Source organism: Macaca nemestrina, chromosome 2, assembly GCF_043159975.1.
Source record: "Macaca nemestrina isolate mMacNem1 chromosome 2, mMacNem.hap1, whole genome shotgun sequence".
NCBI lineage: Eukaryota > Metazoa > Chordata > Mammalia > Primates > Cercopithecidae > Macaca > Macaca nemestrina.
The window spans coordinates 160,968,331-160,995,646 of record NC_092126.1 but is presented as its reverse complement, the minus strand read 5'-3'; the positions used below and the strand labels follow the sequence as shown (position 1 = coordinate 160,995,646).

Sequence of the window (27,316 nt, the reverse complement as noted above, 5' to 3'; positions counted from 1 at the left end):
TGAGGCATCGCATTCCCTGACTTCAAATTATACTGCAAGGTTATAGTTACTAAAACAGCATGGTACTGGTATGAAAGTAGTCAATGGAACAGTCCAATGGAACAGAATAGAGAATTCAGAAATGAGGCCAAATACATACAACCAACTAATCTTCAACAAAGCATACAAAAACATAAATTGGAGAAAGGACACCCTGTTTAATAAATGGTTCTGGGAAAACTGGCAAGCCACAAGTAGAAGAATCAAACCGGATCCCTATCTCTCACCTTATACAAAAATCAACTCAAGATGGATCAAAGACTTAAATACTAAGATCTGAAACCATAAAAGTTCTAGAAGATAATGTCAGACAAATACTTCTGGACATTGGCCTAGGCAAAGAATTCATGACTAAGACCCCAAAAGCAAATGCAACAAAAACAAAAATAAATAAATGGGACCTAATTAAACAAAAAGTTTCTGTACAGCAAAAGAAATAAACATCAGAGTAAACAAACAGCCCACAGAATGGGCAAAAATATTTGCAAGCAAGCTCTGTATCTGATAGGAAACTAATATCTAGAATCTATGAGGAACTCAAACAGATCAGCAAGAAAAAAAAAAACTCATCAAAAAGTGGGCAGATGACATGACCAGAAGACATTTCTCAAAAGAAGACATACAAACAGCCCCCCCCCAAAAAAAAAAAAAGGAAAAAATGCTCAACATCACTAATCATCAAGGAAATGCACATTAAAATCACAATTAGATACCACCTTACCCCTGCAAGAATAGCTATTATTAAAAAGTCAAAAAACAATAGATGTTGACATGGATGTGTTGAAAAGGGAATGCTTATACACTGCTGATAGGAATGTAAGTTAGTACCACCTCTATGCAAAACAGTATGGAGATTCCTTAAAGAACTAAAAGGAGATCTACCATTCAACCCAGCAATCCCACTACTGGTGTCTACCCAAAAGAAAAGAAGTCTTTGTATGAAAAAGACACATGCACTTGCACATACATGTTTGTAGCAGCACGGTTTGCAATTCCAAAGATATGGAGCCAATCTAAGTACCCATCGACTAATGAGTAGGAAAAGAAAATAAGTGTATATACACCGTGGAATACTACTCAGCCATACAAAAGAACGGAATAATGCTTTGTACATCAACTTGTAGGGAGCTGGAAGCCATTATTCTAAGTGAAGTAACTCAAGAATGGAAAGATCAAACACTCTATGTTCTCACTTATAAGTGGAAGCCAAGCTATGCGTAGGCAAAGACAGAGTGGTATAGTGGACTTTGGAGACTCAGAATGGGGAGGATGGCAATGAGTGAAGGATAACAAACTCCATATTGGATACACTGTACACTACTCAGGTGGCAGGTGCACCAGAATCTCAGACTTCACTACTATCCAGTTCATCCGTATAACCAAAAATCATTTGTACCCCAAAAGCTGTTGAAATTCTAAAAAATTTGTTTTAATTCTTTGTATGTTTGGGATAAAAATCTTTGAAAATTTTTAATAATCCTATTTTAAAAGGAAAAATAAAATTAATTAGAAATAAGTAAAATTAATAAGTAAAATTAGTTTTAGGAAAAGAGTAAAATCAATTTTAGTAGCATATTGTTTAACCAAGCATATCTAAAACATTATTTTAACATGTAATCAATACTAAAACTTGGCCGGGCGCGGTGGCTCAAGCCTGTAATCCCAGCACTTTGGGAGGCCGAGGCGGGCGGATCACGAGGTCAGGAGATCGAGACCATCCTGGCTAACACAATGAAACCCCGTCTCCACTAAAAATACAAAAAAATTAGCCGGGCGTGGTGGCGGCACCTGTAGTCCCAGCTACTCGGGAGGCTGAGGCAGGAGAATGGCGGGAACCCGGGAGGCGGAGCTTGCAGTGAGCCGAGATCGCGCCACTGCACTCCAGCCTGGGCGACAGAGCGAGACTCCGCCTCAAAAAAAAAAAAAAAAAAAAAATACTAAAACTTATTAATGAAATATGTTACAGTCTTTTATTCATATAACATCTTTGATATCCAGTGGATATTTTGCACTTAAAGCGCATGTCAATTTGGACATTAAATTTTTGCTGGAAATACTTGATTTCCAGTGGAATTAAATGGAATACTTTAGGTATCACTAAATTTACAGTTAAAAAAGTATTCATTGAACAACGTCTCTTGTATTGCACTGTTTATCCTAAGTTAAAAATAAATAATTACAGTTTCTGAAATTTTGAATCAACAGGTATTTGCTATCATTAGAAAGGATCTTACATTCTATAGGCCATTGTTTGGGGCTTAATTGCAGATCTAACACTTCTGTAGAATACTATTTTTATTATTTTCCCCATAATTTTGAACAAATTACCATAGCTAAAAACAATTCCTTTACCATCTCTTCATCTAAAATGCTTTTATTTTTGTACGAGGATCCAAACCATTTTATAGCTGGCCAAATTATAAGTTCAGATCTGTTAAAAATCATTTAAATGTTTGTCCAACATTTAATTCTGATTTCAGGCAACTAATTTTCTTAATTCTTTTTTGATCATTGAAAAGAAATGTCTATAAAATTGACCATGTGTTTGCTAAAATGTCTTTTAATATTATTCAGTTAATTATTCTAAACTTTTTTTCCACAGCAGACATTTTATTTTGCTCTGCTGCAGCAAATTGTAATTGCCATTCATTGTGAAGTTTGCAACATGCCTTCTTCTATTTTGGTCTCTTCTTTCTACAGGAAATATTCAAATACACAAATTACAATGTCACATGTCACATCAGTGTGTAGAAAAAAATAATTAGAACTGAATCCGTTCATTGACACCAAGATCAGTGATGGATTATAATACTAGAGACAACACCTGCCCCAGCATGCACACTATAATAATATCTTAGTGTTGCAGCTGTTCAAGGGAAACGTACTCCTACCAAACAGAGTTGTGTTTAATGGAAAAGTACCTTTCACTGCTTCTGCTTCAAGTTTAGATTTAAATTAGTTAAAATGAAATAAAATTAAAAACTCAGTTCTTTGGTTGCACCAGCCACATTTCAAATGCTATGTAATATTGTTTTTCAAACTGGTTTACAGCCAACTAATTCAGTGTGTTGACAGCTATTTTCTTTAAGCAAAATAGAATGGAATAAAATAGAATTGAAAATATTATTTCATCACATGAAATAAGGATACCTTCTTTTAGACTTTTGTTTCAGTATATATGTTGCATATATATGGGTAGGTCACAAAGTAAAAATAAATTTCTTACTAAAAATAAAGTGAAAAGTTTTTGAAAATCACTTCTCTATAGTACATTGCCTTTCACATAATAGGTTTAAAAAAAAGTTAGGTTGAATTGTGATTAGTGGCACACATTTGTAAGATGACAGTTTAAAATGATCGCTTTTTTAATGGCAACAAAAGCCAAAATTGACAAATGGGATCTAATTAAACTAAAGAGCTTCTGCACAGCAAAAGAAACTACCATCAGAGTGAACAGGCAACCTACAGAATGGGAGAAAATTTTTGCAATCTACTCATCTAACAAAGGGCTAATATCCAGAACCTACAAAGAACTCAAACAAATTTACAAGAAAAAATCAACCGCATCAAAAAGTGGGCAAAGGATATGAACAGACACTTCTCAAAAGAAGACATTTATGCAGCCAACAGACACATGAAAAAATGCTCATCATCACTAGCCATCAGAGAAATGTTAATCAAAGCCACAATGAGATACCATCTCACACCAGTTAGAATGGCGATCATTAAAAAGTCAGGAAACAACAGGTGCTGGAGAGGATGTGGAGAAATAGGAACACTTTTACACTGTTGGTGGGATTGTAAACTAGTTCAACCATTGTGGAAAACAGTGTGGTGATTCCTCAAGGATCTAGAACTAGAAATACATTTGACCCAGCCATCCCATTACTGGGTATATACTCAAAGGATTATAAATCATGCTGCTATAAAGACACATGCACACGTATGTTTATTGCGGCACTATTCACAATAGCAAAGACTTGGAACCAACCCAAATGTCCATCAGTGACAGACTGGATTAAGAAAATGTGGCACATATACACCATGGAATACTATGCAGCCATAAGAAAGGTTGAGTTCAGGTCCTTTGTAGGGACATGAATGCAGCTGGAAACCATCATTCTCAGCAAACTATCACAAGAACAGAAAACCAAACACCGCATGTTCTCACTCATAGGTGGGAATTGAACAATGAGAACAGTTGGACACAGGAAGGGGAACATCACACACCGGGACCTGTTGTGGGGTTGGGGGAGGGGGGAGGGATAGCATTAGGAGATATACCTAATGTAAATGACGAATTAATGGGTACAGCACACCAACATGGCACATGTATACATATGTAACAAACCTGCACGTTGTGCACATGTACCCTAGAACTTAAAGTATAATAAAATTAAAAAATAAATAAGATGATCACTTTTTAAAAACAATGCCACTTAAATAAATTTTTTTCCCTGCAAACCTAGTTGCAGATGTTAGATAGCAATAGAGAAAGGTAGAGAGGTAGATTGGGGTCATATTATGACATACTAATAATTTTGGACTATTCTGTTGGAAATAATGAGTCACTGAAGCATTTTAAGCCAAGGCGTTTATGTACAAGATTGTTCTGACAAGGAAAAACAGTTAACTTAAAATTGTCCCTCCAACCACTTTGACTTGTGTTTACTTCTAATTACCCTGGAGTCAAACTCTTCATTCTGTTTAAACCATAAAGTATAAGATCTTCCTTCTCTACAAAAAGTCCTTTTCACCAGTACCTAACATTCCTTTGTCTTTTATTGCTTACTGTGCACGATTGCCAGCTTGTACCTTTGGGCTCTCCTGGGGAGTTCTCTGGGCCTGCCATGCCCCATTCCCTTCCTACCAGTGTAATTAACCCCAGTCTCTCATAGAATTCCTGAAATCATTGCTTCCTGGGTCAGATTATTTGCCAGCACGTGAACACATGTATTAATCTATTTTTTCGTCGTTTGTATTTCCTTCTCCCATTTCCCTCCCCGAACCCAGGCCACTTCTCAAATGCCTTTAATGTGTATCTCTTTGTCTCTGTACTTTTGCAGTATATGTACTGTTTTGTATGCATCTATGTTTAATTCATGTAAATTATGACATACTGTGGATGTCATTCTGTTTGACATTTTTCACTAAGTACTACATGGGTTTTATTTTTTAACTTTTCATTTTGGAATGTTACAATAATATACAAAGGTAGAATAGTATAACCCCTATAACTCGGTATTGACAATTGTCAGTCAGTTTACAACCAGTCTTGTTTCATCTTTGTACCACCCACTTCCCACTTCCCACCTTCCTGCATCATGAAACAAATCCCAGATGACAACTCCATTTCATCTAGAAATATTTCAGTATGTGCAATATATGTCAAAAATAGACTCTTTTTAACATAAATATAGTGCCGTTATTTTAACTAAAAACTTTTAAATAATAATTTGCTAGTATCAAATCAGTGTTTAAATTTTCAATTATCTCATAAACATTTAACAGTTGGTTTGAACAGTTTCCATATTAGGTCCACACATTGCAATTGGTACAAAGTGCCTTAGAATCTATAGATTTCCTTGACATGACTCTTTGTTTCTTATAATTTAATTGTTGAGGAGCCAGCACTTTTATTCCCAACATCTGGATTTTGTTGATTTCCTCATGGTATAGTTTGACATGTTCCCCTCTCCTTTGTGTTTCCTGTAAATTGTTAACTAGAAATATGTTGTGATTCAGGTTTTATTTTTGCTTTTGTTTTTGTTTTACAAGACTACTTCATAAGTGATGCTGCCTCCTTTCATCAGGAGGCATGTAATGTCTGGACAACTCTCACTTTGTGATGTTAGCACTCTGTTTCAAGGTGCACCCCTGCTGCCGTGTGTACACCTAGTTCTTTGTACTCCATGGCATTAATTTATCACATTTCATCTACTTATTCTCATTGTGTACCCAGATTGCCTCCAATTTGTTGTTACCACAAACACTACTGCAGTGACATCCTCATTCACGTCACCATAGACCTGAAAATTTATTTGGAAAATAGACCCTGTAACATGACTGCTAGGTCATAAAATAGTCTAAGCTTGATTTGTCAAGCACTGCCAGATTGCAGTGACATGACCATAGCACACAGTAACCACCTGCCTCAGCCTCCCAATTAGCTGGGATTACAGATGCACACCACTGTACCCGGCTAATTTTTAAATATTTTTATAGAGATGAGGTCTCATTATCTTGCCCAGGCTGGTCTCAAACTCCTGTCCTCAAGTGATTCTCCTACCTCGGTCTCCCAAAGTGCTGAGATTACAGGCATGAGCCACCATGCCTGGCCAGAGGTTTTTTTAAACTACCTACCCATTTGATGAAATAATATTGGTTATCTGTATAATAAACATTGAGAATTTTAAACAATATGAACAAAATATTTTTCTTGTAAAAATAAAAAATTTCAAGAAGCGAGCCGGGTGCCATGGCTCACGCCTGTAATCCCAGCACTTTGGGAGGCCAAGGTGGGTGCATCACCTGAGGTCAGGAGTTCGAGACCAGCCTGGCCAACATGGCGAAACCCTGTCTCTACTAAAAATACAAAAATTAGCTGAGTGTGCTGGTAGGTGCCTGTAATTCCAGCTATTTGGGAGGCTGAGGCAGGAGAATCACTTGAGCCAGGGAGGCAGAGGTTGCAGTGAGCCGAGATCACACCATTGCACTCCAGCCTGGGCAACAAGAATGGAACTCCATCTTAAAAAAAAATTTTTCAGAAGCTTGAATTTATTAACTCACAGATTTTTTATTAACTGACAGACTTTTTCTTTTATAAAGCTTGCCACTTTGAACTTCTTGAAGAATATATATGTATATACATGTATATATACATATATGTATATATAGTTATTCATATGTATATATACATATATGTGCATATGTATGTATATATATGTATATATTTTTTAACTTTTAGGCTCGGGGTACATGTGCAGATTTGTTACATGGGTAAATTACATGTCATGGGGGTTTGGTGTACACATTATTTTGTCACCTAGATAATAACCATAGTGTCCAATAGGTAGTTTTTCTGTCCTCACCCTCCTCCCACCCTGCACCCTCAAGTTGGTCCCAGTGTCTGTTGTTCCCTTCTTTGTGTCCATATGTACTTGATGTTTAGCTCCCACTTGTGAGAACGTGGTATTTGCTTTTCTGTTCCTGTTAGTTTACTTAGGATAATGGCCTCTTGCTCCATTCGTGTTGCTGCAAAGGTTGTGATCTTATTCTTTTTTATGTCTGAGGAGTATTATATGGTGTATTTGTACCACATTTTCTTTATCCAGTCTACCATTGATGAGAATTTAGGTTGATTCCATGTCTTTGCTATTGTAAATGGTGCTGCAGTGAATACACACATGCATGTGGCTTTATACTAGAATGATTTATATTCCTTTGGGTATATACCCAATAATGGATTGCTGGGTCAAATGGTAATTCTCTTTTAAGTACTTTTAGAAATTGCCAAACTGCCTTCCCTGGTGGCTGAACCAATTTACACCTCGACCAGCAGTGTGTGTGCATTCCCTTTTATCTGCTACCTTCCCAGCATGTTATTATTATTATTTTTTTTATAGTTTTTAATAATGGCTATTCTGTAGATATTTTCTGATTCTGGTGTTCCAGTTTCCAAATGACATACATTTTTCATGACTATGTTTATTCTAGATTTTTAATTTGTTGCAATATTTCCTTTTATTTCTCATTCACAGCAATTTTAGATTTTTGATGATTGCTTTAGCATATGCCATACCACTTGGTGTATTTGCTGGCTGGTCTGGAGTTCTGGACTTAATTTTAACACCAGCGCACGTCAGCCAAGTAAGTATTTTATTTCTTTATATGTTGTAGGTATTTTCATTCATTTGATTTATAAATACTGGTTACGTGTTCTTGGTTTTAGCTTCAAGGACTGGATAAAACATTGTCCTATACCATTGTTGCAAAAGCAAGATCTTTATGGAATGGGTAAAAAATAATGTTGATTTTCCTCCTTGATTTTGACAATAGTTATGAATTTCACATTTCTCTGGACATTATTAATGATACGACTGGCTTTTTAAGAAAGGAAGGAAATCTTAGTTTTGTTGACTCCATTCTTTATCCTTTCTTCATACCTTATGAAGAAGACTAAGATCCCATATCAATTATATAGCTATTTCTTCATCTAGTTTCTGACTTTCTCTGTGGGCTCCAAATAAGGGTATTTCATTTCTTTAAAAATAACCATTTCACCTATATGCTTGATACCATCCATTCCTTCTCTTTGCTTCCAGATAGCACGGTAGAAAACAGGATAGAGAAATATGGAGAGGTAAATAGAAGAAAACACACTAATGTGATATTCTATTGTATGAGTGAAAAAAAAAATTTGTCTATTCTGCTTTTAGTGAACATTTGGATTGTTAACCTTTTTTGACAACCACAAACAATGCTATATTAACACTCTCATACATGTCTCTATGCACTTCTATATACATTTCTAATGGATACATATCTAGGAATGGAACTGCTGGTTATAGTATATGCTACTTTGGTAGATGATGCCAAACTTCTCCAAAGTGGTGGTATCCATGTATAATCCTACCAGCAATATATGAAATTTCTCATCATCCCACATCATTTGCCACTTGTGTGATGATATTAGTCTTTTTCACTTTAGACGTGCTGATAGCTGTGCAGTTGTATGCCATCGTAGTGACTTCTGTGGTGTCTTTTCAGTGTGAATTGGATATTTTGAATATCCTTTTCTGGTGACATACCAGTTTGAGTCTCTTGCCCACTATTGGGCTACCTTTTTCTTACCAATATGTAAAAAAGAGAGCTGTGCAGAAGGGAGCTCCCCAGAGGACTTTGTGGGGACTCCAGTAATCTTTGGCTGAGAAATGGGCTGCACATATAAAGGGCAAAGCTACTAGAGGCTTAACAGAGAGAATGGTATGCATTGAAAGCAGAACAAAGATAGAAGAGGTCAAGCATTGTCTTGGAGTTCTGGCCCAGTCAAACTGTAGAATCAAGGACCATGTCCTAGATAGAGAAAGTCTTACTCTAGTTTAGACCCATCATAAACAAAGACAAAAATCTGAAGAGGAGACACTTTGGAGATCTATCCTTATAAAGCACAAAATGAGGCCTACACATCCTCAAGGTAATCAAGCAATAATTGAACTGTCTACTAGAACAAAAGTCAACCATTTTAGAAAAAGTAAAAGAATCTAGAATCTCTTTATTGTATCATCCACAACATATAGTACACAATTTTTTTTTTTTTGACGGAGTCTCGCTCTGTCGCCCAGGCTGGAGTGCAGTGGCGCGGTCTCGGCTCACTGCAAGCTCCACCTCCTGGGTTCACGCCATTCTCCTGCCTCAGCCTCCCAAGTAGCTGGGACTGCAGGCGCCTGCCACTACGCCCGGCTAATTTTTTTGTATTTTTAGTAAAGACGGGATTTCACCGTGTTAGCCAGGATGGTCTCGATCTCCTGACCTCGTGATCTGCCCACCTCGGCCTCCCAAAGTGCTGGGATTATAGGAGTGAGCCACCGCGCCCAGCCCAGTATACAATTTTTTAAAAAAATGCATCAGACATGTAAAGAAACAGGAAAGTGTGACCCCTATTTGGCCAGGTGCAGTGGTCTCAAAAAATAAATAAATAAAAGTTTAAAAATTTACAAAGCAATCATTAGAAACCAACTCTTAGAAACTCTAGATGTTTGATTTAGCAGACTGAGGCTGTAATGCAGAAAAGATAAAGATAAATCTTTGCTTGCTCCAAGTTCATAAATATGTTATCTTGTACAACTGTGTCATCCTGTATAGTAGCTACTAGCCACATTCAAAATAAACTTCAAACTTAATTTGAAATTTAAACCAATTGAAATGAAATAAAAGTAAAAAATAACTGCCTTAGTTGTGTAGCACTTTTCAAGTGCAGGATAGCCACATGAGACTAGTAGCTACCATGTTGCACGGTGTAGATAGAGAACATTTCTATCATCAAAGAAAGTTCTATTGGACAGTGCTGTTCTAGGGCTTTGTTCTTTTACCTGTCACATTTACCTAGAATTTAAACCTAGAATTGATTTTGTACTTATTATAAGATAGGGGTTAAGTTTCTTTTTTCCCCATAGATATTTGTTAACCTAGGATCAGTGTTTGAAAAGATCATTTTTTTCCTTCACTGCCCTCTGTTCATCTTTGTTGTAAGCAAGTTTCCTTCTATACACGGGTGTATTTCTAGACTTGATTCCTTTAGTCTCTTTGTCGCTGCACCAATACCAAATTGTGTTATTTATACTAGTGTTATAAATAAGTACTAGTTTTGATATTTAGTAAATATCCCCCTTTATTGGGATTTCTATTAGAGTTTTTATATCTACAGATCATTTTCAAAATTAAATGCTTTATAATACTGAGTTTTCTGAACCATGATCATTATGTTTCTCCTCATTTGCTTAGGTCCCAATGTCTCTGAATGATGCTTTATAATTTTCAGCAAAGATACCTTCTGTGTGTTTATTAGCTTTATTCTCAGGTATTTGATACTTTTTGAAGCTATTGAAATTAGCAGCTTTTAACATTTTTATTTTATTTTTAAAATTGATATGTAATTGTTGCACATTTTGGGGGATATATAATATTTTGATACCTGTACACAGTGTGTAATGATCAAATTGGTAAGAGTGCTATCCACCACCTCAAACATTTATTTTTTCTTTGTGTTGGGAACCTTACAACTCTTATAGCTATTTTGAAATGTACAGTAAGTTGTTGTTATCTGTAATTTCCCTACTGTATTATTGAGTACTAGAACTCACTCTTTCTATCTAACTGTATTTTTGTACCCCTTAACCAACTTCTCTTCATCCTCCCACCTTTCTTCATCAGTAGCTGGTAACTATCATTCTACGTTCTGCTTTCCTGAAATCCACCTTTTTAGTTCCCACATATGAGTGAGAACGTGCAATATTTGTCTTTCTGTATTTGGCTTATTTCAGTTAACATGATTTCACTTAACATCCATGTTGCTGCAAATAACAGGATTTCATTCTTTTTTGTGACTGAATAATATTCCATTGTGTATATATCTGATATTTTCTTGATGCATTCATCTGTTGATGACACTTAGGTTGTTTCCAGACCTTGGCTATTGTGAATAGTGCTGCAATAAACATGGGAGTGCAGATTTCTTTTTTATATACTGATTTCCTTTCTATTGTGTATATATCCAGAAATGGGATTGCTACATCATATGGTAGTTCTATTTTTTGTTTTCTAAGGAACCTCTGTACTGCTTTCCATAATGACTGTACTTCTTTAATTCCCGCCAGCAGGGTCCAAGCACTCCCCCTTCTCTGTATCCTTGTCAGCATTTGTTACTTTTTTTGGTGATAGCCATCCTAACTGGGGTGAGATGCTATTCATTGTGGTTTTGATGTGCATTTCCCTGATTATTAGTGATGTTGAACATTTCTTTTTGTATATTTGTTGGCCATTGTGTGTCTTCTTTTGAGAAATGTCTATTCAGGTATTTTGCTTGTTTTTTAATTGGATTGGTTTTTTTGCTGTTGAGTTATTTGGGTTCCTTATAGATAGTGGTTATTAATCCCTAATTGGATGTATAGTTTGTGAATATTTCTCCCATTCTGTAAGTTTTCTCTTCCCTCTATTGTTTCCTTTGCTGTTCAGAAGCCTTTTAGTCTTATGTAATCCCATTTGTGCAATTTTGCTTTTGTTGCCTGTCTTTTGAGGCTGTATTCAAAAAATCTTTGTCCAGACCAGTGTCCTGTAGTGTTCCCCCAATGTTTTCTTTTAGTAGTTTCATAGTTTCAAGTCTTACATTGAACCCTTTTCCCTTTTAGGGGAAAAAAAATGTGCAGCTCACTGCCAGCACTCATTTAATTTTATATAAACATGCTCTTTGATGCTGAAGCAAATCTGACTAACTTTCAATATGAAAATATAAAAACTGTTCTTGGAGTTATTTCTAAACAGAACTAACATCAGAATCATCTGAATCATCAGAATCGTCTATCAGATTCCTCAAATGAATCTCTAGCCAATGACTGAGAATGATGTTAACATCACACGTAGGAATGCTCCTTTTTCTAGGATTTGACATTTTCAGCAGTTGAGAATTACTGTTTTGTAAATGGAAATACCACTACTAAAAACAGAATGCTATAAGTAGAATGATGTCTTTTGTCTCCAAAGTTGATATACTAAGAGTGATGTGAAAATAGTCATAAAAGCAAGATAGTTCATGGCGAAGATATCTTGGGGTAAATGCTGCAGCTGCAAAAGCGCCTCTGGCGAGTACTCTCAGGGCAAACAGGAAAAAGATTAAATCTTTAATCCATTTTGAGGTTTTTGTTTGTTTGTTTTTTTGGTTTTTTTTTTTTGATACAGTATCTTGCTCTGTTGCCCAGGCTGGAGTGCAGTGGCAGAAGCATGGCTCACTGGAGCCTCAACTTCTTGGGTTTAAATGATCCTCCCACCTCAGCTTCCCAAGTAGCTAGGACTACAGGTGCACGCCACCATGCCCAGCTAATTTTTTCAAGTTTTGTAGAGACGAAGTCTCTATGTTTCCCAGACTGGTCTGGAACTCTTGAGCTCAAACAGTCCTTGCACTTTGGCCTCCCAAAGTGTGGGCCATGTCGGGCCATCTTTGTGTTTTAATTGGAGTATTTAGTGCATTTATATTTAATATAATTACTGACAAGTTTGGGTTTAGACCTACCATCTTACTATTCATCTTTATTTTGTTCAGCCCTTTCTATTCTTTTTGCCTTCTTTCTTACCTTCTGGATTAAGTATTTTTTATTACTTCAATTTCCCCTGACTCTGTTAGGTTGGCAGTTATAGACTCTTTTACTATTTAATGATTACCCTAAAAAGTACAGAATGCACACTTGACTTATCAAATTGGAATTTTACCTTTTCTATGATAATCTAAGGTTTTTAGAACCCTTTAACTTCATTTAACCCTCTCCCATCTTTTGGGCTATTACTGTCATATATTTTAACTGCACAAGACATTATTGTTTATACAGTTGATATTCATTGACTCAAATTTATCTTCATATTTATTCATTTGGTTCTTTATTTCTTTATCTTCAGTCTTCAGATCTGTAATCATCTTTCTTCTATCTAAAGAGCACCCATTAGTGTTTTTGTTTGATTATTGTACAGGTCTGTGGGTGACAAATTCTTTAGTTTGGGGTTTGCATTTTATTTTATCGTTTGTTTTGGTCTAAAAATGTCTTCATTTTATCTTCATTTTTAAAGTTTGTATCTTGTTGGGCATAGAATTATTGGTTGACAGTCATTTTCTTTTGGTTCTTTGAAAAAAATTTCCATTTTCTTCTGGCTTCCATTGTTTTAATTGAAAAGTCAGCTCTCAAATTTAAAAGCTGGCTGCTTTTAAGATTTTCTGTTCATCGTCGGTTTCAGCAGTTTTGCTTTGATACAAGTAGGTGGCATTCTTTTTCTAAATTTATTCTACTTAAGGTTTACATAACTTATTGAATGTTGTCTTGTTAGCTTGATGTCTCTCATTAATTTCTGAAAATTTCTAGTCAGTGTCTCTTCAAAACTCGTGCTCTGTTTTCTCTAATTTCCTTTGGGTATTCTAACTATATACATTATACCTTTACACTGTATTCTCTAAGTCTCTTTACTCTGTTTTTTGAATTTTCCACTCTTTTACCTTTCTTTTCTTCACCCACTTTTTTTCTTTCTTTTTTTTTTTTTTTTGAGACGGAGTCTCTCTCTGTCGCCCAGGCTGGAGTGCAATGGCCGCGGTCTTGGCTCACTGCAACCTCCGCCTCCTGGGCTCATGCCATTCTCCTGCTTCAGCCTCCCGAGCAGCTGGGACTACAGGCGCCCGCCACCACGCCCGGCTAATTTTTTTGTATTTTTAGTAGAGATGGGGTTTCACCGTGTTAGCCAGGATGGTCTCGATCTCCTGACCTCGTGATCTGCCCACCTCGGCCTCCCAAAGTGTTGGGATTACAGGCGTGAGCCGCCGAGCCCGGCCATCACCCACTTTTTTGTTGTTGTTGTTGTTGTTATGACATATTCTTTTTCCTTCCTATGCTTCAGACTGGATATTTTAGCTATCTTTTCTTCCAACTCACTATTTCAGTTTTCAACTCTGTCAAATATGCTATTAAATTCATCTATGAGTTACTTTAAATTTTATAAAATTTGTCTTTGGTTCTTTTTTTTGTTTGTTTGTTTTTGAGATAGAGTCTTGCCCTGTCACCCAGTCTAGAGTGCAGCGGCTTGATCAGTTCACTGCAACCTCTGCCTCCCAGGTTCAAGCAATCCTCCTGCCTCAGCCTCCCCAGTAGCTGGGACTACAGGCGCGCACAACCATACCCAGCTCATTTTTGTATTTTTAGTAGAGATGGGGTTTCGCCATGTTAGCCAGGCTGGTCTTGAACTCCTGACCTCAGGTGATTCGCCTGCTTCGGCTTCCCAAAGTGCTGGGATTGCAGGCATGAGCCACCACCAAAGAAACCTGTCTTTGGTTCTTTTTATGGTTGACAGATTTCAGCAGAAATGCTTGATCTTATTTTTTTTCTCTATTAAAAATAGTTAGTTCAAATTTGTATCTCATAATTCCATTATCTTGGTCCCTTGTAGGTCTATGTATATGTTTGATATTTGGTAATTTTAAAAAATCTCTTTATGCATTCAGTTATTTTTGATTGAGTGCTAGACATAGTACATGAAACGCTGTGGAGATAATTTAAGTATCAAGATGATGTTGTTTTCTTTCAGAGAGAATTTATATTTTTTCTGGCGGGAGTCTGGTATTCACCTTAATCTAGTTTCAGAGCTTGAGATCACTTAAAGCTGGGCTTTAGTCCTTCAGGAGGCTGTTCCATTTCTAGTTCCTCCTACTCTTAGGTGTAGCCCTTCAGAGTGCCCAGTTAAAATGCGGGATTTTTACAAGGCCACCCCACAGCAGGCCCTAAACTGGTATTTTTTCTTCTAGGTCAGTGAGGCTGTCAATAACTTCTCAGTCCCTTAGCCACCTTCTCTGAAATTAGCAGACAACCCTAAAGGAAAATTGTCTCCAAATACCATGCTTATCTCTTCAGATTATCTTCCCATCCTAGATCATGGTTTCAGAATTCTGGATTATTTTCTTATCTCTCTGATGCCTTCAGATAAAATTTTCCCCAGGTTTTCTAGTTCTCAACCAGAATACTAATCTAAATTACCTAGTGTACATGTTTTAGTCTCTTCAGACTTCCACAACAAAATACTTTAGACTGGGTAATTTATAAATCATAGAAATTTATTTCTCACAGTTCTGGAGACTAGAAAGTCCCAGGTCAAGGTGCCAACTAATTTATATCTGGGGAGGGCTCACTCTCTGCTTCCAAGATGGCACCTTCTTGCTGCATTCTCATGTGGCAAAGGGGCAAGGCAGCTCCCTTCAACCTCTTTTATAAGGGCACTCATCCCTTCATTACCTCCTAAAGGCCCCTACCTCTTAATATGATCACATTAGGGATTAAGTTCCAACATAAGAATCTGGGAGGGACACCAACATTCAGACCATAGCAGCACCTTTACTGTAAGAAGAAAGCCTTCCTTTACTTTTCTCACCTGTTTTTCTGGATGGCAGGTGTTCCAAGTATGCTCAGTTCTGTTAAGGAAAAGTGTAGCACCCATTTAAATGATACTGATTTTGACTGGGCATGGTGGCTCACACCTGTTATCCCAGCACTTTGGGAGGGTGAGGCAGGTGGATCACTTGAGCTCAGGAATTCGAGACCAGCCTGGGCAACATGGCGAAATCCTGTCTCCACCAAAAATACAAAAGATTAGCTGGGCGTGGTAGCACATGCCTGTAATCCCAGCTACTTGGGAGTCTGAGGTGAGAGGATCACTTGAGCCCTGGAGGCAGAGGCTGCAGTGAGCCCAGATCGCACCACTGCACTCTGGCCTGGGTGACAGAGTAAGGCCCCATGTCATGCACACAAAAAATGATACTGATTTGGCAGATCTGTGCTTCATGTTTTAAACCCTAAAAAGCCCTTCCAAGTATCTTTCTTGGTACAAACTCTGAGAGATATAGAGACCCTGAATCATATCAGTTATTAAGTAAAGTAGAATTTAAAATTAAATGAAAGCAATTTTTTTTAATTTTTAAATTAAGTATTGAGTAGAATTTTATTGACTAAGACAAATGTCATGAACAAAGCAAGTAGAAAAGTACAAAATGTTCTGAAAGTACCAGCATCAGTACAGCCCAATGTGCAGTGGTCCTTAACCTAGAGCATGACCCCACTCACCTAGAGGATAGAAGGAATTGTTTGTGGGAGCCTAGTGGGCCTTGGATTATAGATACCAAATGCGCTGCAGTGAAAGGAGTGGTCCTACAGAACAGAGAATTATCTTGCCTCAAATGCCAATAGTATGAAAAACTATACAGAGATAATTTAAGCTTCAGGATGTTATCTTTCTCCTGAGAGCCTTCGTGTTTGCTTCCGGCAGCAAACACCAATAGAGCAAAAGACTCATATAAAGTTACTGTATCGCTTAGAGTAGGCTATCCTCCTGGGAGAAGTAGAACTCCAAAATTCTGAGACTTAAGAAAAATTTATTTGTCATTCACATTGCAATCTGGGACAGTGTTTGTAATCTAGGATAGTTGTCCACAGTTTGAACAGCTCTTTTCCTCACACTGATTTAAGAGACGGAAGCTGCTTCCACTTGTATCTCTTCTGTCCCCTAGGACCTTGTCATTATATGCATGGGCGCAGCTGGGCAGCCACATCCAGATTGCAGCTGGCAGGAAGGGAGAGAAAGCATGGAGGAGGCTTACACCTTCTTTCAAGTTCTAACCTGGAGGTGGCACACTTCACTTATGCTCACTTCCATTAATGAGAGCTGACACATGGTCACCTGTTCCAGCTAGGAACTGGGACAGGTCATCTAGCTAAGTACCCAAGTAGAAGAAGAAATCGTTTGCTGGACAGCTGGCAATCCCTGTCACAAGTGTAATGAAAAATATGACTCGAAAAACAATAAAAGGTAGAAGCTAGTTTGGACAATGCTTAAGTGCCAGGTCAGGTTTGAACTTTGTCCTGTAACCACAAGGAAAGCCAGTAACTATTTCCGAGCAGGGACGCAGAATGCTTAGGATAATTATTCTGGCAACAGTGAGCAAAATAGATTGTGAAAACCATTTAAGAAGCTCTTACAGGGTTCAAGAAGTAAGAAGGTAATAAAAGCAAGCATGATGGTTGTAGGAAGGAGAAAGAGGAGACAAGATGTACCAGTATTATTAGAGACATGAAATTTATTTCATAACAACTAACATGTATTGAGCACTTTACATTTATTAACTTATTTAACCCTCAAAAAACTTTATTATCCCCATTCCATTAATGCAGGAACTGAGACCTAGAGTATCAGTTGGGACAGAAACCAAGTCATAATAAGAGTTAAAGATACAGGAGTGATGAGGAAACGTAGGCAGCATTCATAGATTGCTGTGAAAAAGTGTGGCCGCACAGGCAGGAAAGAGACTAGATAGATGGAGAAGACTCATCAGTGAGTAATAATAATAACAGCTTATGTTTACTGAGCACTTCCTATGTCCTGGCCACTGATCTGGGTACTGTATACAAATTATGTCATTTAATCCATTTTATAGGTAAAAAGACATAATTTGCCCGGAGTCACACAGTTAGTAAATGGCAGGGCTGGAAATGTTTTCTCAAGAGGGGAACAAGCTATACGTTTGAAACCCAGCTCAACTTCTTTTTCTCTGTCTACTCTCTTGCTCAGCCCCACATTTCCCCCTGACTTCCACCTTCTGATATATTTTTAGTTGTTGCCCCATGTTTTAGCATCTAATTATTACCTAGCAGTTTCCTATATTGGTTATATTTAAACTTTTTCGGGCTATGACTATCTTCCATCCTTTTCTTAATTTTAAGAGTTCCTAGTCCAACATCAGGCATGTAGTACATACTTGAAAAATATTTGTTTGATGACATTGATTATTTTGTTGACTTCAATATTCCAATAAAAAGTTAATCAAGGACATATTTTCTTAGATGCTTGTATACATTAGTTACACGTGAATTCTTTTATTTCATCCATTTAGCTATTAACATATTGATTATAGAGGACTTTTTTTCATTCCTTTTATATTGCAATATGATCGTCTTATATTCAATGTGTCTGCTTCTTTCTTAACAGGTAGATGCTGGCTGGATTGGATTTTGGTCCATAGTTGGAGGCTGTGTTGTTGGAATAGCTATGGCAAGGTGAGAATATTTTGTTAAACTTGTGCATGGACAGAGGAAGGGGAAAAAAGCCTAAAGATAAATAGGCTCCCCTAAATAAACATTGCAATTCAGGGAAAAGTAAAACAAGCAAAGGTCAGAAAGGGGTACTTGTTCAGACTACAAGAAAATTCACATGCGTTATATAGAATTACTGCTAACAGGATGGGTATGGTGTCTCACACCTATACTCCTAGTGCTTTGGGAGGTCGAGGTGGGTGGACCTGAGGTCAGGAGTTCAAGACCAGCCTGGCCAACACAGCAAAACCCTGTCTCTACTAAAAACGCAGAATTAGCTGGGAGTGGTGATGAGCACCTGTAGTCCCAGCTACCGGCAAGGCTGAGGCAGGAGAATTGCTTGAACCCCAGGAGGCAGAGGTTGCAGTGAGCAGTGATTGCGCCACTGCACTCCAACCTGGGCAACAGAGTGAGACTCCATCTCAAAAAAAAAAAAAAAGAATTTGCTGCTATAAGAAAGTTTCTCTGGAGTAGTCCCTTCCTTGGGTGTTTTTTTGGAGACTGGAAATGTATTTCCAGTGTAATTAAACTGCCTCTTTCCGTGTTATTGGAGAACAACATCTACAAATGGAGTCCAAAAAAGGTAATGTAATAGTAAAGACAAATTAATAGTCGTGGAGACTAAAAGGGTTGAGAAGAAATCATTTGTAGAAGTGTCATTAGAACTTTCCATGAACAGGCAGTGTCCTGATTAGGAGATATTATATATTTATGGTCTTTTTTGGCAGGTATTTTCCTATGGTTATCCCTTTTTGATGCACAATGTCTGTGAAGACTTTCAGTTTCATCATACTCTCTTTGATCACAACCTATTACAACAACACATTGTTAGAATTAGTCAGAAGGAGGAAAAAGGTCCCATTTGTTTAAAAAAAAAAAAAAAAAAAAAAAGGAAAAGAATGAAAATGTCACTCTTTTAGGCAAATGCCTATAAAACTACTCTTGGTATTTTCCAAAGAGACAATATTCATTCACTTCCCAAATCATTTTACTATGCGCAAAAACAAAATTAGGCAATCAACTTTACCATAAAGAGGAGAATCTAATTACGTATTTGGGAAGATCAAATAAGAGCCATATATCACCTCAATATCTAAATACTTGAATCTAATTGATATGGGATAATGTTATACCTAGACTTTATGGTTCATATAGTGTTTCAGGGATATTAAAAGAATAAATTGACACTGTAATTTCTAAATCATTTTATTTGAAGTTTTAAGTTAGGAAAATATAAGAAAACTAAAAGCTAAAGAAGCAGAAGGGGAAAATAGTATTTGTAGGAAATCACTGATATTAAAAATACATCGACCTGTCTTATTTTGACAAGAATTATACCTCATTTTTCTAGTTAAATCTCCAAGCCAATTATAGTGAGTCATCATTGATCACCAAATTGGTCAAAGAGGGAACAATTATGTATCAAAAAATGATGTCTCAAATGTTTATTTCTCATTATTTTCCTTCTATACCCCTTAATTTTAACTAGATATCAATATAACTAGAGGGAAAAGTTAGAAAGAGGACTTTTCTGCTTTTTGTTTGTTGAAATGGAAGTTCTAAAAAATACTACCCTTACTCTGGGATCTGAAATCAATTTCAGTTATTTCCTAGCCCTAAAATCAACTTTAAAATTACTTTCCTAACACCATTTTTAGGGATTCCCTAGAACAGAGCTGCCTTGTAGACATGAGTGCTTTGGGTGATATTTTTGTAATTATGTTGTTAAAGACCACTATTAAAGAGACTTCTTGGTCCTAATAATATACTTCAATGGTATCAGCCTATTCAAAAGGACTGGGTCTCCAAAAATAGCAGACTACAGCTGTCGGTTTATTCTTGTATGATCCGTTTCTGTGAAACTTTCTTGCAATTCAGGTCTGATTTGTACCAAAAACCTGTTTGATTCTCTTATACCTTGTCACCTCTGTATCTGACAAATAAGTTTCTGCAGGATACCAAAATGTAAATCTGAAAACTGTTAGGTAAGCGTGGGATTAAAACAGTCTTTTGGATTTTCTTGAGGAACATTTTGTAAAGTTGTGGAAACTTTTTCAGCATATGTAAGAATTTTCTGCCTGAGGACAAATTTAAGTCACTGGGCAAAAGTTAATTCATTTTTCCCACCAAAAGATGGCATCAGCTCTCATAGGAAGTCATTTTATTCTAGAAAACACAAACATGATTAACCATATCATGTCAAATAAGTACAAAACAGAAGACAGTATTCAAAGTTTTAAGAAAGACAGTCACATCATTACAATAGAAATTAAAATTAACTTCAGAAAATTCAAAGTGGAGCGAATATAGTAAATGTCGTATTTGAGATGGGATCAGCTATTCCATAACAGGAACAATTCTGAAGAACAAAATAAATTGTGCAGCCAGAGGATTGTGCCTATATAATCAACAGTTAATCTGCAGGTGAGGAAAAGCAGCTGGCAAGTGGAAAATTTTTTTGGCATAGCTAAATGATAAGCATCTCTACCAGATGCCCTTTAGTTTCATGAAAACTCAAACATGAAAACTTAAAATACTATAAAAGTCCCAAGTTTAGAAGAATAATATTCCTATTCCAGATGCTGTATATGTTTTCTTTTCAGGAAGTTTACAGTCTGGTAGGGAAGACAAAAAATAAATGCAAAAACAGGACAATTTCCAATAGAGAAAGTGCTATGAAGAAATAAAATAGAAAGTGGAGATGGGATGGGGAAAGATTTCTTCACTGAGCCCAGAGGGCCTTTTGAGCTGAGACCTGAATGACCTGAGGGGTAAGCAGGAGTAAGACATGTGACGATCCGGGTGGTACCAGCATTCCAGGCAGACAGAACGAGTACAGAAGCTACATATTGTTGTGGTAAGCAACCATGGCATGTACGAGAAAGAGAAACATGGCCATCCAACTGGAGAATGGAAAAGAGAGAGCAGTGGCAGGCAGCAGGTCACATAGGACCTCAGAGGCTCTGGTGAAGGCATCTGTATTTGTTCTCGGAGTGAGTTTGAATTTTGAGAGAGATCTTTGCAAGTTCATATCAACAAATTAGCCTGATCTTCAAAACTGGGATAATACACCTTCATTATAGAATGTTTGGAAAGTATAGAAAAATATAAAGAAAATGACAGTGGCACTTAAAAACTCAGAATCAGCCGTGCGTGGTGGCTCATGCCTGTAATACTGGCATTTGGAGAGGCTGAGGTGGGAGAATCCTTGAGCCCAGGAGTTCAGGACCAGTCTGGGCAACATAGGGAAACCCTGTCAGTACAAAAAAAAAAAAAAAAATTAATTAGCCCAGCTACTCAGCAGGTTGAAGTGGAAGGATTGCTTGAGCCTGGGAGGCTGACGCTGCAGCGAGCCTTGATCACATCACTACACTCCAGCCTGGGCAATGGTGAGATCCTGTCTCTAAAAAAAAAAAAAAAAAAAGTAAACACTCAAAATATATCCTATAAATTATAGATCCTGAACAAAGATGCCATTTTTTTGTGTTTTATAAGAGAGGAAAAATTATCACAAAGTAACATCATGTAAGAAAATTTGTTTAAAAAACACACAAAACTGTCTTTTAAAAGAATACATGGAAAATTCCTCAAGTAGTTGTTAATGGAAGTGTGTCATTTGTTTAAATAGTATTTTTAAATCCCACTAGAATTAATAGAACATTTTTGTTTTCAGGTTTGCAGATTTTATCAGGGGTATGCTGAAACTAATTCTTCTCCTCCTGTTTTCCGGAGCTACGCTGTCATCCACGTGGTTCACCCTGACCTGTTTGAACAGCATCACACACCTACCTTTAACCACAGGTGAACATAGGCTATTTTAGAACTTTTAATAAATATTTTCATTCATAGAAATGTACGTAACTCTGACAGTAGGACTTCTTCTTGCTTTCTATAAGTAAGTGTTAAATATACAAAAAAGTTTCTCTTGTCCAGTCATCAAACTATCATCTTATCTAAAGAGTCCAAGAAATAACTAAAAATATTTTAATTGGTATTTTTCATATGGAAAAGAAGTATAATCTTTAGCCTTAAAATGTAGAGCATGGAAATGCTTATCTTTAGCCTTAAAATGTAGAGCATGGAAATGCTTATTTTTTTAAAAATTCCTATCGGAGCATAATGCAAAGATTTTTATCCTGGTTATAGTCATTATGAATATCACTGTTAAACAATAATAAAAATTAACAAAGGCAAAAAAACTATGGTATACTTCAGTAAAATTGTTTGAACCAGCCTCTATAGGTTTATTTTACATTTAGTTTTATTACATCATTAATATGAAGTAAAACTTCATATTACTGGAAATACCTGTTGAAAGTATATTACAGCCAGCTTACTTAGCTTATCTAATAGACCTGAAACATTTTTAGTTGCTGTTGTTTTTGTTGTCATTATTAATATAATCAATTCAGAGTCTATTAGTTTTCTATCGCTGCTGTAAAAGTTATGCAAATTTAGCAACTTAAAACAACAGAAATTTATTACCTTACATTTCTGTAGGGTAGAAGTTTAACACAGGTCTCACTGGGCTAAAATCAAAATGTGAACAGACTCTAGGGAAGAATCTTTTTTCTTGCCTTTTCCAACTTGTAGAGGTCACCCCCATTCCTTGTTTATGGCTCTGTCCTCCGCCTTCAGAGCCAGCAACCTTGGGTCAAGTTCTTTTCACGTCACATTATCTGTGCCTTTCTTCCATCATTCCATCTGCTTCTGAACCCTTCTGCCTTCCTCTTTCTTCCTCCTCTTCCACTTCCACTTTTAAGGATGCTTATGATTACACTGGGCCCACCGAGATAATCTGGAATAGTCTCTCAATTTTAAGATCAGCTGGTTAGCAACTTTAGTCCCATTTCAACCTTAATCCCCTTTGTCTTGTAAAGTAACATATTCACAAATTCCAGATTTTGTCATGAATATCTTTAGGGGAGGGAGGGCATTACTCTGCCTACCATGGGATGTTTTTAAAATTACTGTGGCTTTATTATGGATTATTATTGGCTTATAAACCAGAGACTGTTAGTGCGTCTTCCTTTCTTCCAGCAAAATATTAAGATGCATATTTTGTATTATTTGCAAGTAATATTCAGCCACCTTTTGCATTATATGTTTAATTATAGGATTATTTGTTATAAAGGTAGATCGTAAGATTGTAACAGTCATTTATAACAAGCATTTGTATGAGTAGAAGTAAATAAAAGTCTGAAAGTGACTCCATAGGGACCTGTTTCCCAGTGGCATGTATGTTCCATGGGAATCTTTGAGAAGGCAGGTGTTTTTGGTCCACATTATATGTAAGGAATATTGCATATCCTAATTTGAACCCCTATACTCTGTAATAAAAGAACCACCAGTTTACACATCAGAGGCATCAAATCTTTCAAGGACAGCCATTTATTTGGGATTTCCTACCACGTTTGCAGTGATAATAGGGTGAGGGGATAAGGTTACCCTATACTAAAAATTAGCAACCTCTGCACCAAGCCAGCCACCCTGGAGTGCCTCAGTAAACTCACAAGGGCAGCACAGGGATCTGCAACATCTGTCAGATACTGGTTGAACCTCTAGTTCAGAGAAGTTCCCAATTTCAGCATTAGATTCTACTGCATTCTGTTTGATGACATCATATCTTTGCAAAGTAGTTTTTTTGGCAGTTGCTGTGATAAAAAGGAAGTACACACAAGTGCCAAGCAAAAATTAGTGTGGAACACAAAATGAGGGTGGAGGGTGTCCAGTCTGATTCCAAAACTTTTAAAAGTCTTGCAGTGCGCATCGGTGCACACGTCTCATCAATAGGTAATTGTGGTTCTTTAAGACTGAAATAAAAATATATTTCCGTTAGCTTATGGGTATTATTTTTTTAATGGCTACTAAATTGTTAGGACATATAATACATGTTATTAAATAGTTTGAACCAAATGATGTGATTAATGGGATTGTTGGCTATTTCTTTTGGCCTTGGAACACTGTGAAAAAAATTATTGAGACACTAGGAGTGCTAAGAACAAAGAAGGCTTGGAAATCCCTGCTCTACACCATCCTGCCAACAGTCCCTCTTCTCTGTACACATGCTTAGCCTGGAAAACCCAGTTGTCCAAAGTAATAATTAGATACAGAGTAAAATACTGTGCACTGTTGTACACACTGGCATCCTACATTGGGGTTCTGAACAATTTTGGCAAGTATTCTGAGCCAGAGCCAGAATTTTGTTAAAAATTTTATTCTGGTATAACTTCATAATTTAGCAGTTGTACAACATTCTAGTAGAACAGTCTTAGTTTACAACTCTTCTTATTCATGGCATTACATTCAGTTTTTTTGTGTGTGTGTGATACTGTATGTCAAGTTAGCATCTGTGAGATTTTACAAGAACATAGTCATGAGTACATCAAGAACAGATTTCTTTCCCTTGAATTAAGTATAGAATTTGTATTATAAGATAGTACATTCCATTAAATTTTATGTCTTTTCAATTTAATATGATAAAATTAACAGCTTTATCTCTGGGTGGAGAATTAAGAGTGAATTTAATTTTTTAATCTCTTTTTTTGGCCTGGATTTGTATGAGTATGTTTTAATTTTATAATCAGGGAAAAATGTATTTGAAAATTATACATCTTTTAAATCTTAAAATTGATGTGATTGACACTAGTCAAGACCACATTTTACCAGTCTGGTATTGAAAACAATTATATTGGACAGAAAGGAAAGCAGAATTCTAAATTAACTTAAGGCCAGAATTGAAAGATAGAGTTGATGTGGCCAACCTAACAACCACAGAATTTATAAGTTCTACTGTCTTTTTCAATTGTAAGTAAGTTTTTGAATGTCACTTAGATACTCCTGAAAGATACATTTTTACCTTACAAACACACTGAGTTAAGGACTAGATTTGTCCACATTCCTTCTTTGAATTATAGCAGGTTTTTGTCTCTCTCCCCTAATACTACTTAATACTTACCTGGGTATATATGTCTTATCTTCCCTGCCAGTCTGAAAATCTGGAGCATGGTTTTTTGCCAACTCCCACTGTGGAACCTAGCACGGGCCCTGAAGAAGGAGTGAATGAATGAATGAATGAATGAAGTATATGTTATCTCCATGTGAGCCGCAGTAAACATTACTTGTTGCCAATGGTAGTCAGCAATTGTGGTCACTCTTATTCAGCACTTGCTGTAGGAAGGTAGAAGGGCATGTTTTAAATGGAACACGAGAATTTAAATAAATCTGTCACAGACACTCTTAGAAGCCTTGTAAAAATCTGACCTAATTCCTTTTAAGTAAAAGAGATTTCATGAAAGGAAACTTACTACAAAATCTAATTATAGACAAATCTATACCTTTAGGCTTGTGTTTAAAGTCCATAATGGCAAATTCATGTTTCTTTTTTACTAGTATTTTAATCAGGAAAATATCTAGTCTTTTTCCTCTTTCCTAGCAAACTTAGAATTTCTATTATGGCTTTTTATATATCAGAAGACTCTACATGAAATGTATTTGTAAATATATGCATTAATTTAAACTGTTTAATAAATGGAAAGCTAGTTAATTTTGTTCAACCCATGTGTTATAAGTGCTACTGCTGTCTCATTAAAACTTTTTTTTTTTAGACAGTCTCACTCTGTCACCCAGACTGGAGTGCAGTGGCACAATTTCAGCTCCCTGCAACTTCCATCTCCCAGGTTCAAGTGGTTCTCATGCCTCAGCCTCCCAAGTAGCTGGGATTACAGGAGTGAGTCACCACACCCAACCTCATTAAAACTTTCTATTACAATCTTTCTGTAGTTCACCGGTTGTGATATTATTGTTACCATCTCTACAGAAAAAAATCTTGGTCATTCCAGTCTATCCCAGAGCATATTGTTTTGATACATTTATTTGCTTACATACATCCTCTTGGAGTCTTTTCCTTATGGAAACTCAGAATATTTAAAATTGCATTATGTCTTTATTAATTGAAGTACGTAGAATAGGGCGAATAAATAACCTCATGACTAGATAACATGAGTTTCAAAATCTTGAAGTTTATGCAATAAACAAAATTGTGAAAACACATTATTCATCTTATCTGAGAACTAGAGATCTAGCAGCCCTGTTAGCCACAACTCACCAAGTCATTTTGTACTGAACAGATGAATGCTTTGAAAATGGCATTTTGAAAAATGTTAGCACTTCGCTGAGTTTACTGAAACAGTATAATTTGACTGTTTGACAGAAATTGCCTTGGGAGAGATTATTTATCTAGTTTCATCTAAAGTTACTAGAATGCTATGACAGTGATATCAGAAACACGCTGGGTGGGGAAGTAAGGAAGGACAACTTGCTAGACAGAAGCCCCCAGGGAGTGACAGCTGACCACAAGGTGACTTCAGGTGTTATTTTAAAGAAAGGAAACATACCCAGTTGTATTGAAAGGCATGCAACAGCTGGGTCAGTGGCTTATGCCTATAATCCCAGCACTTTGGGAGGCCAAGGCAGTAGGATCACTTGAGGCTAGGAGTTTGAGATCAGCCTGAGCAACATAGTGAGGCCATGTCCCTACAAAAAATAAAAAAATTACCAGATGGCATGGCATGTGCCTATAATCCTAGCTATTCAGGGGGCTGAGGTGGGAGGATCACTGGAGCCTGGGAGTTCGAGGCTATAGTGAACCATGACCATTCCAACAGAGTGAGATCCTGTCTCTTAAAAAAAAAAAAAAAAAAAAAAAAAAGGCATGCAACATGTATAGGCTAGAGAGTAATCCTCTTGCTATGTTTTCATGTATTTTGCCTCTGTTCTTAACTACTCTTCAATTTTATGGACTAAAAGTGACAAAGTCTTGTGCTTATGAAAGACTGCTCAAGAAAGAAAAAGTAGAATATGGATTAAGAGAATGGATTTGTGAAAAATCTTAATGT

At 36.7% G+C, this 27,316-nt stretch overlaps 1 protein-coding gene across 1 annotated transcript in view; it reads left to right on the top strand.

Annotated features, from left to right (window-relative positions):
- SLC49A4 (solute carrier family 49 member 4) overlaps positions 1-27,316 on the top strand; it is an 89,440-nt gene that overhangs the window by 47,955 nt on the left and 14,169 nt on the right. The window contains exons 5-7 of the mRNA XM_011722091.3: positions 7,800-7,908; positions 18,316-18,383; positions 22,093-22,220. Of these exons, the coding sequence (XP_011720393.2) occupies positions 7,800-7,908; positions 18,316-18,383; positions 22,093-22,220 (305 nt within the window). The remainder of the gene's footprint in view (positions 1-7,799; positions 7,909-18,315; positions 18,384-22,092; positions 22,221-27,316) is intronic.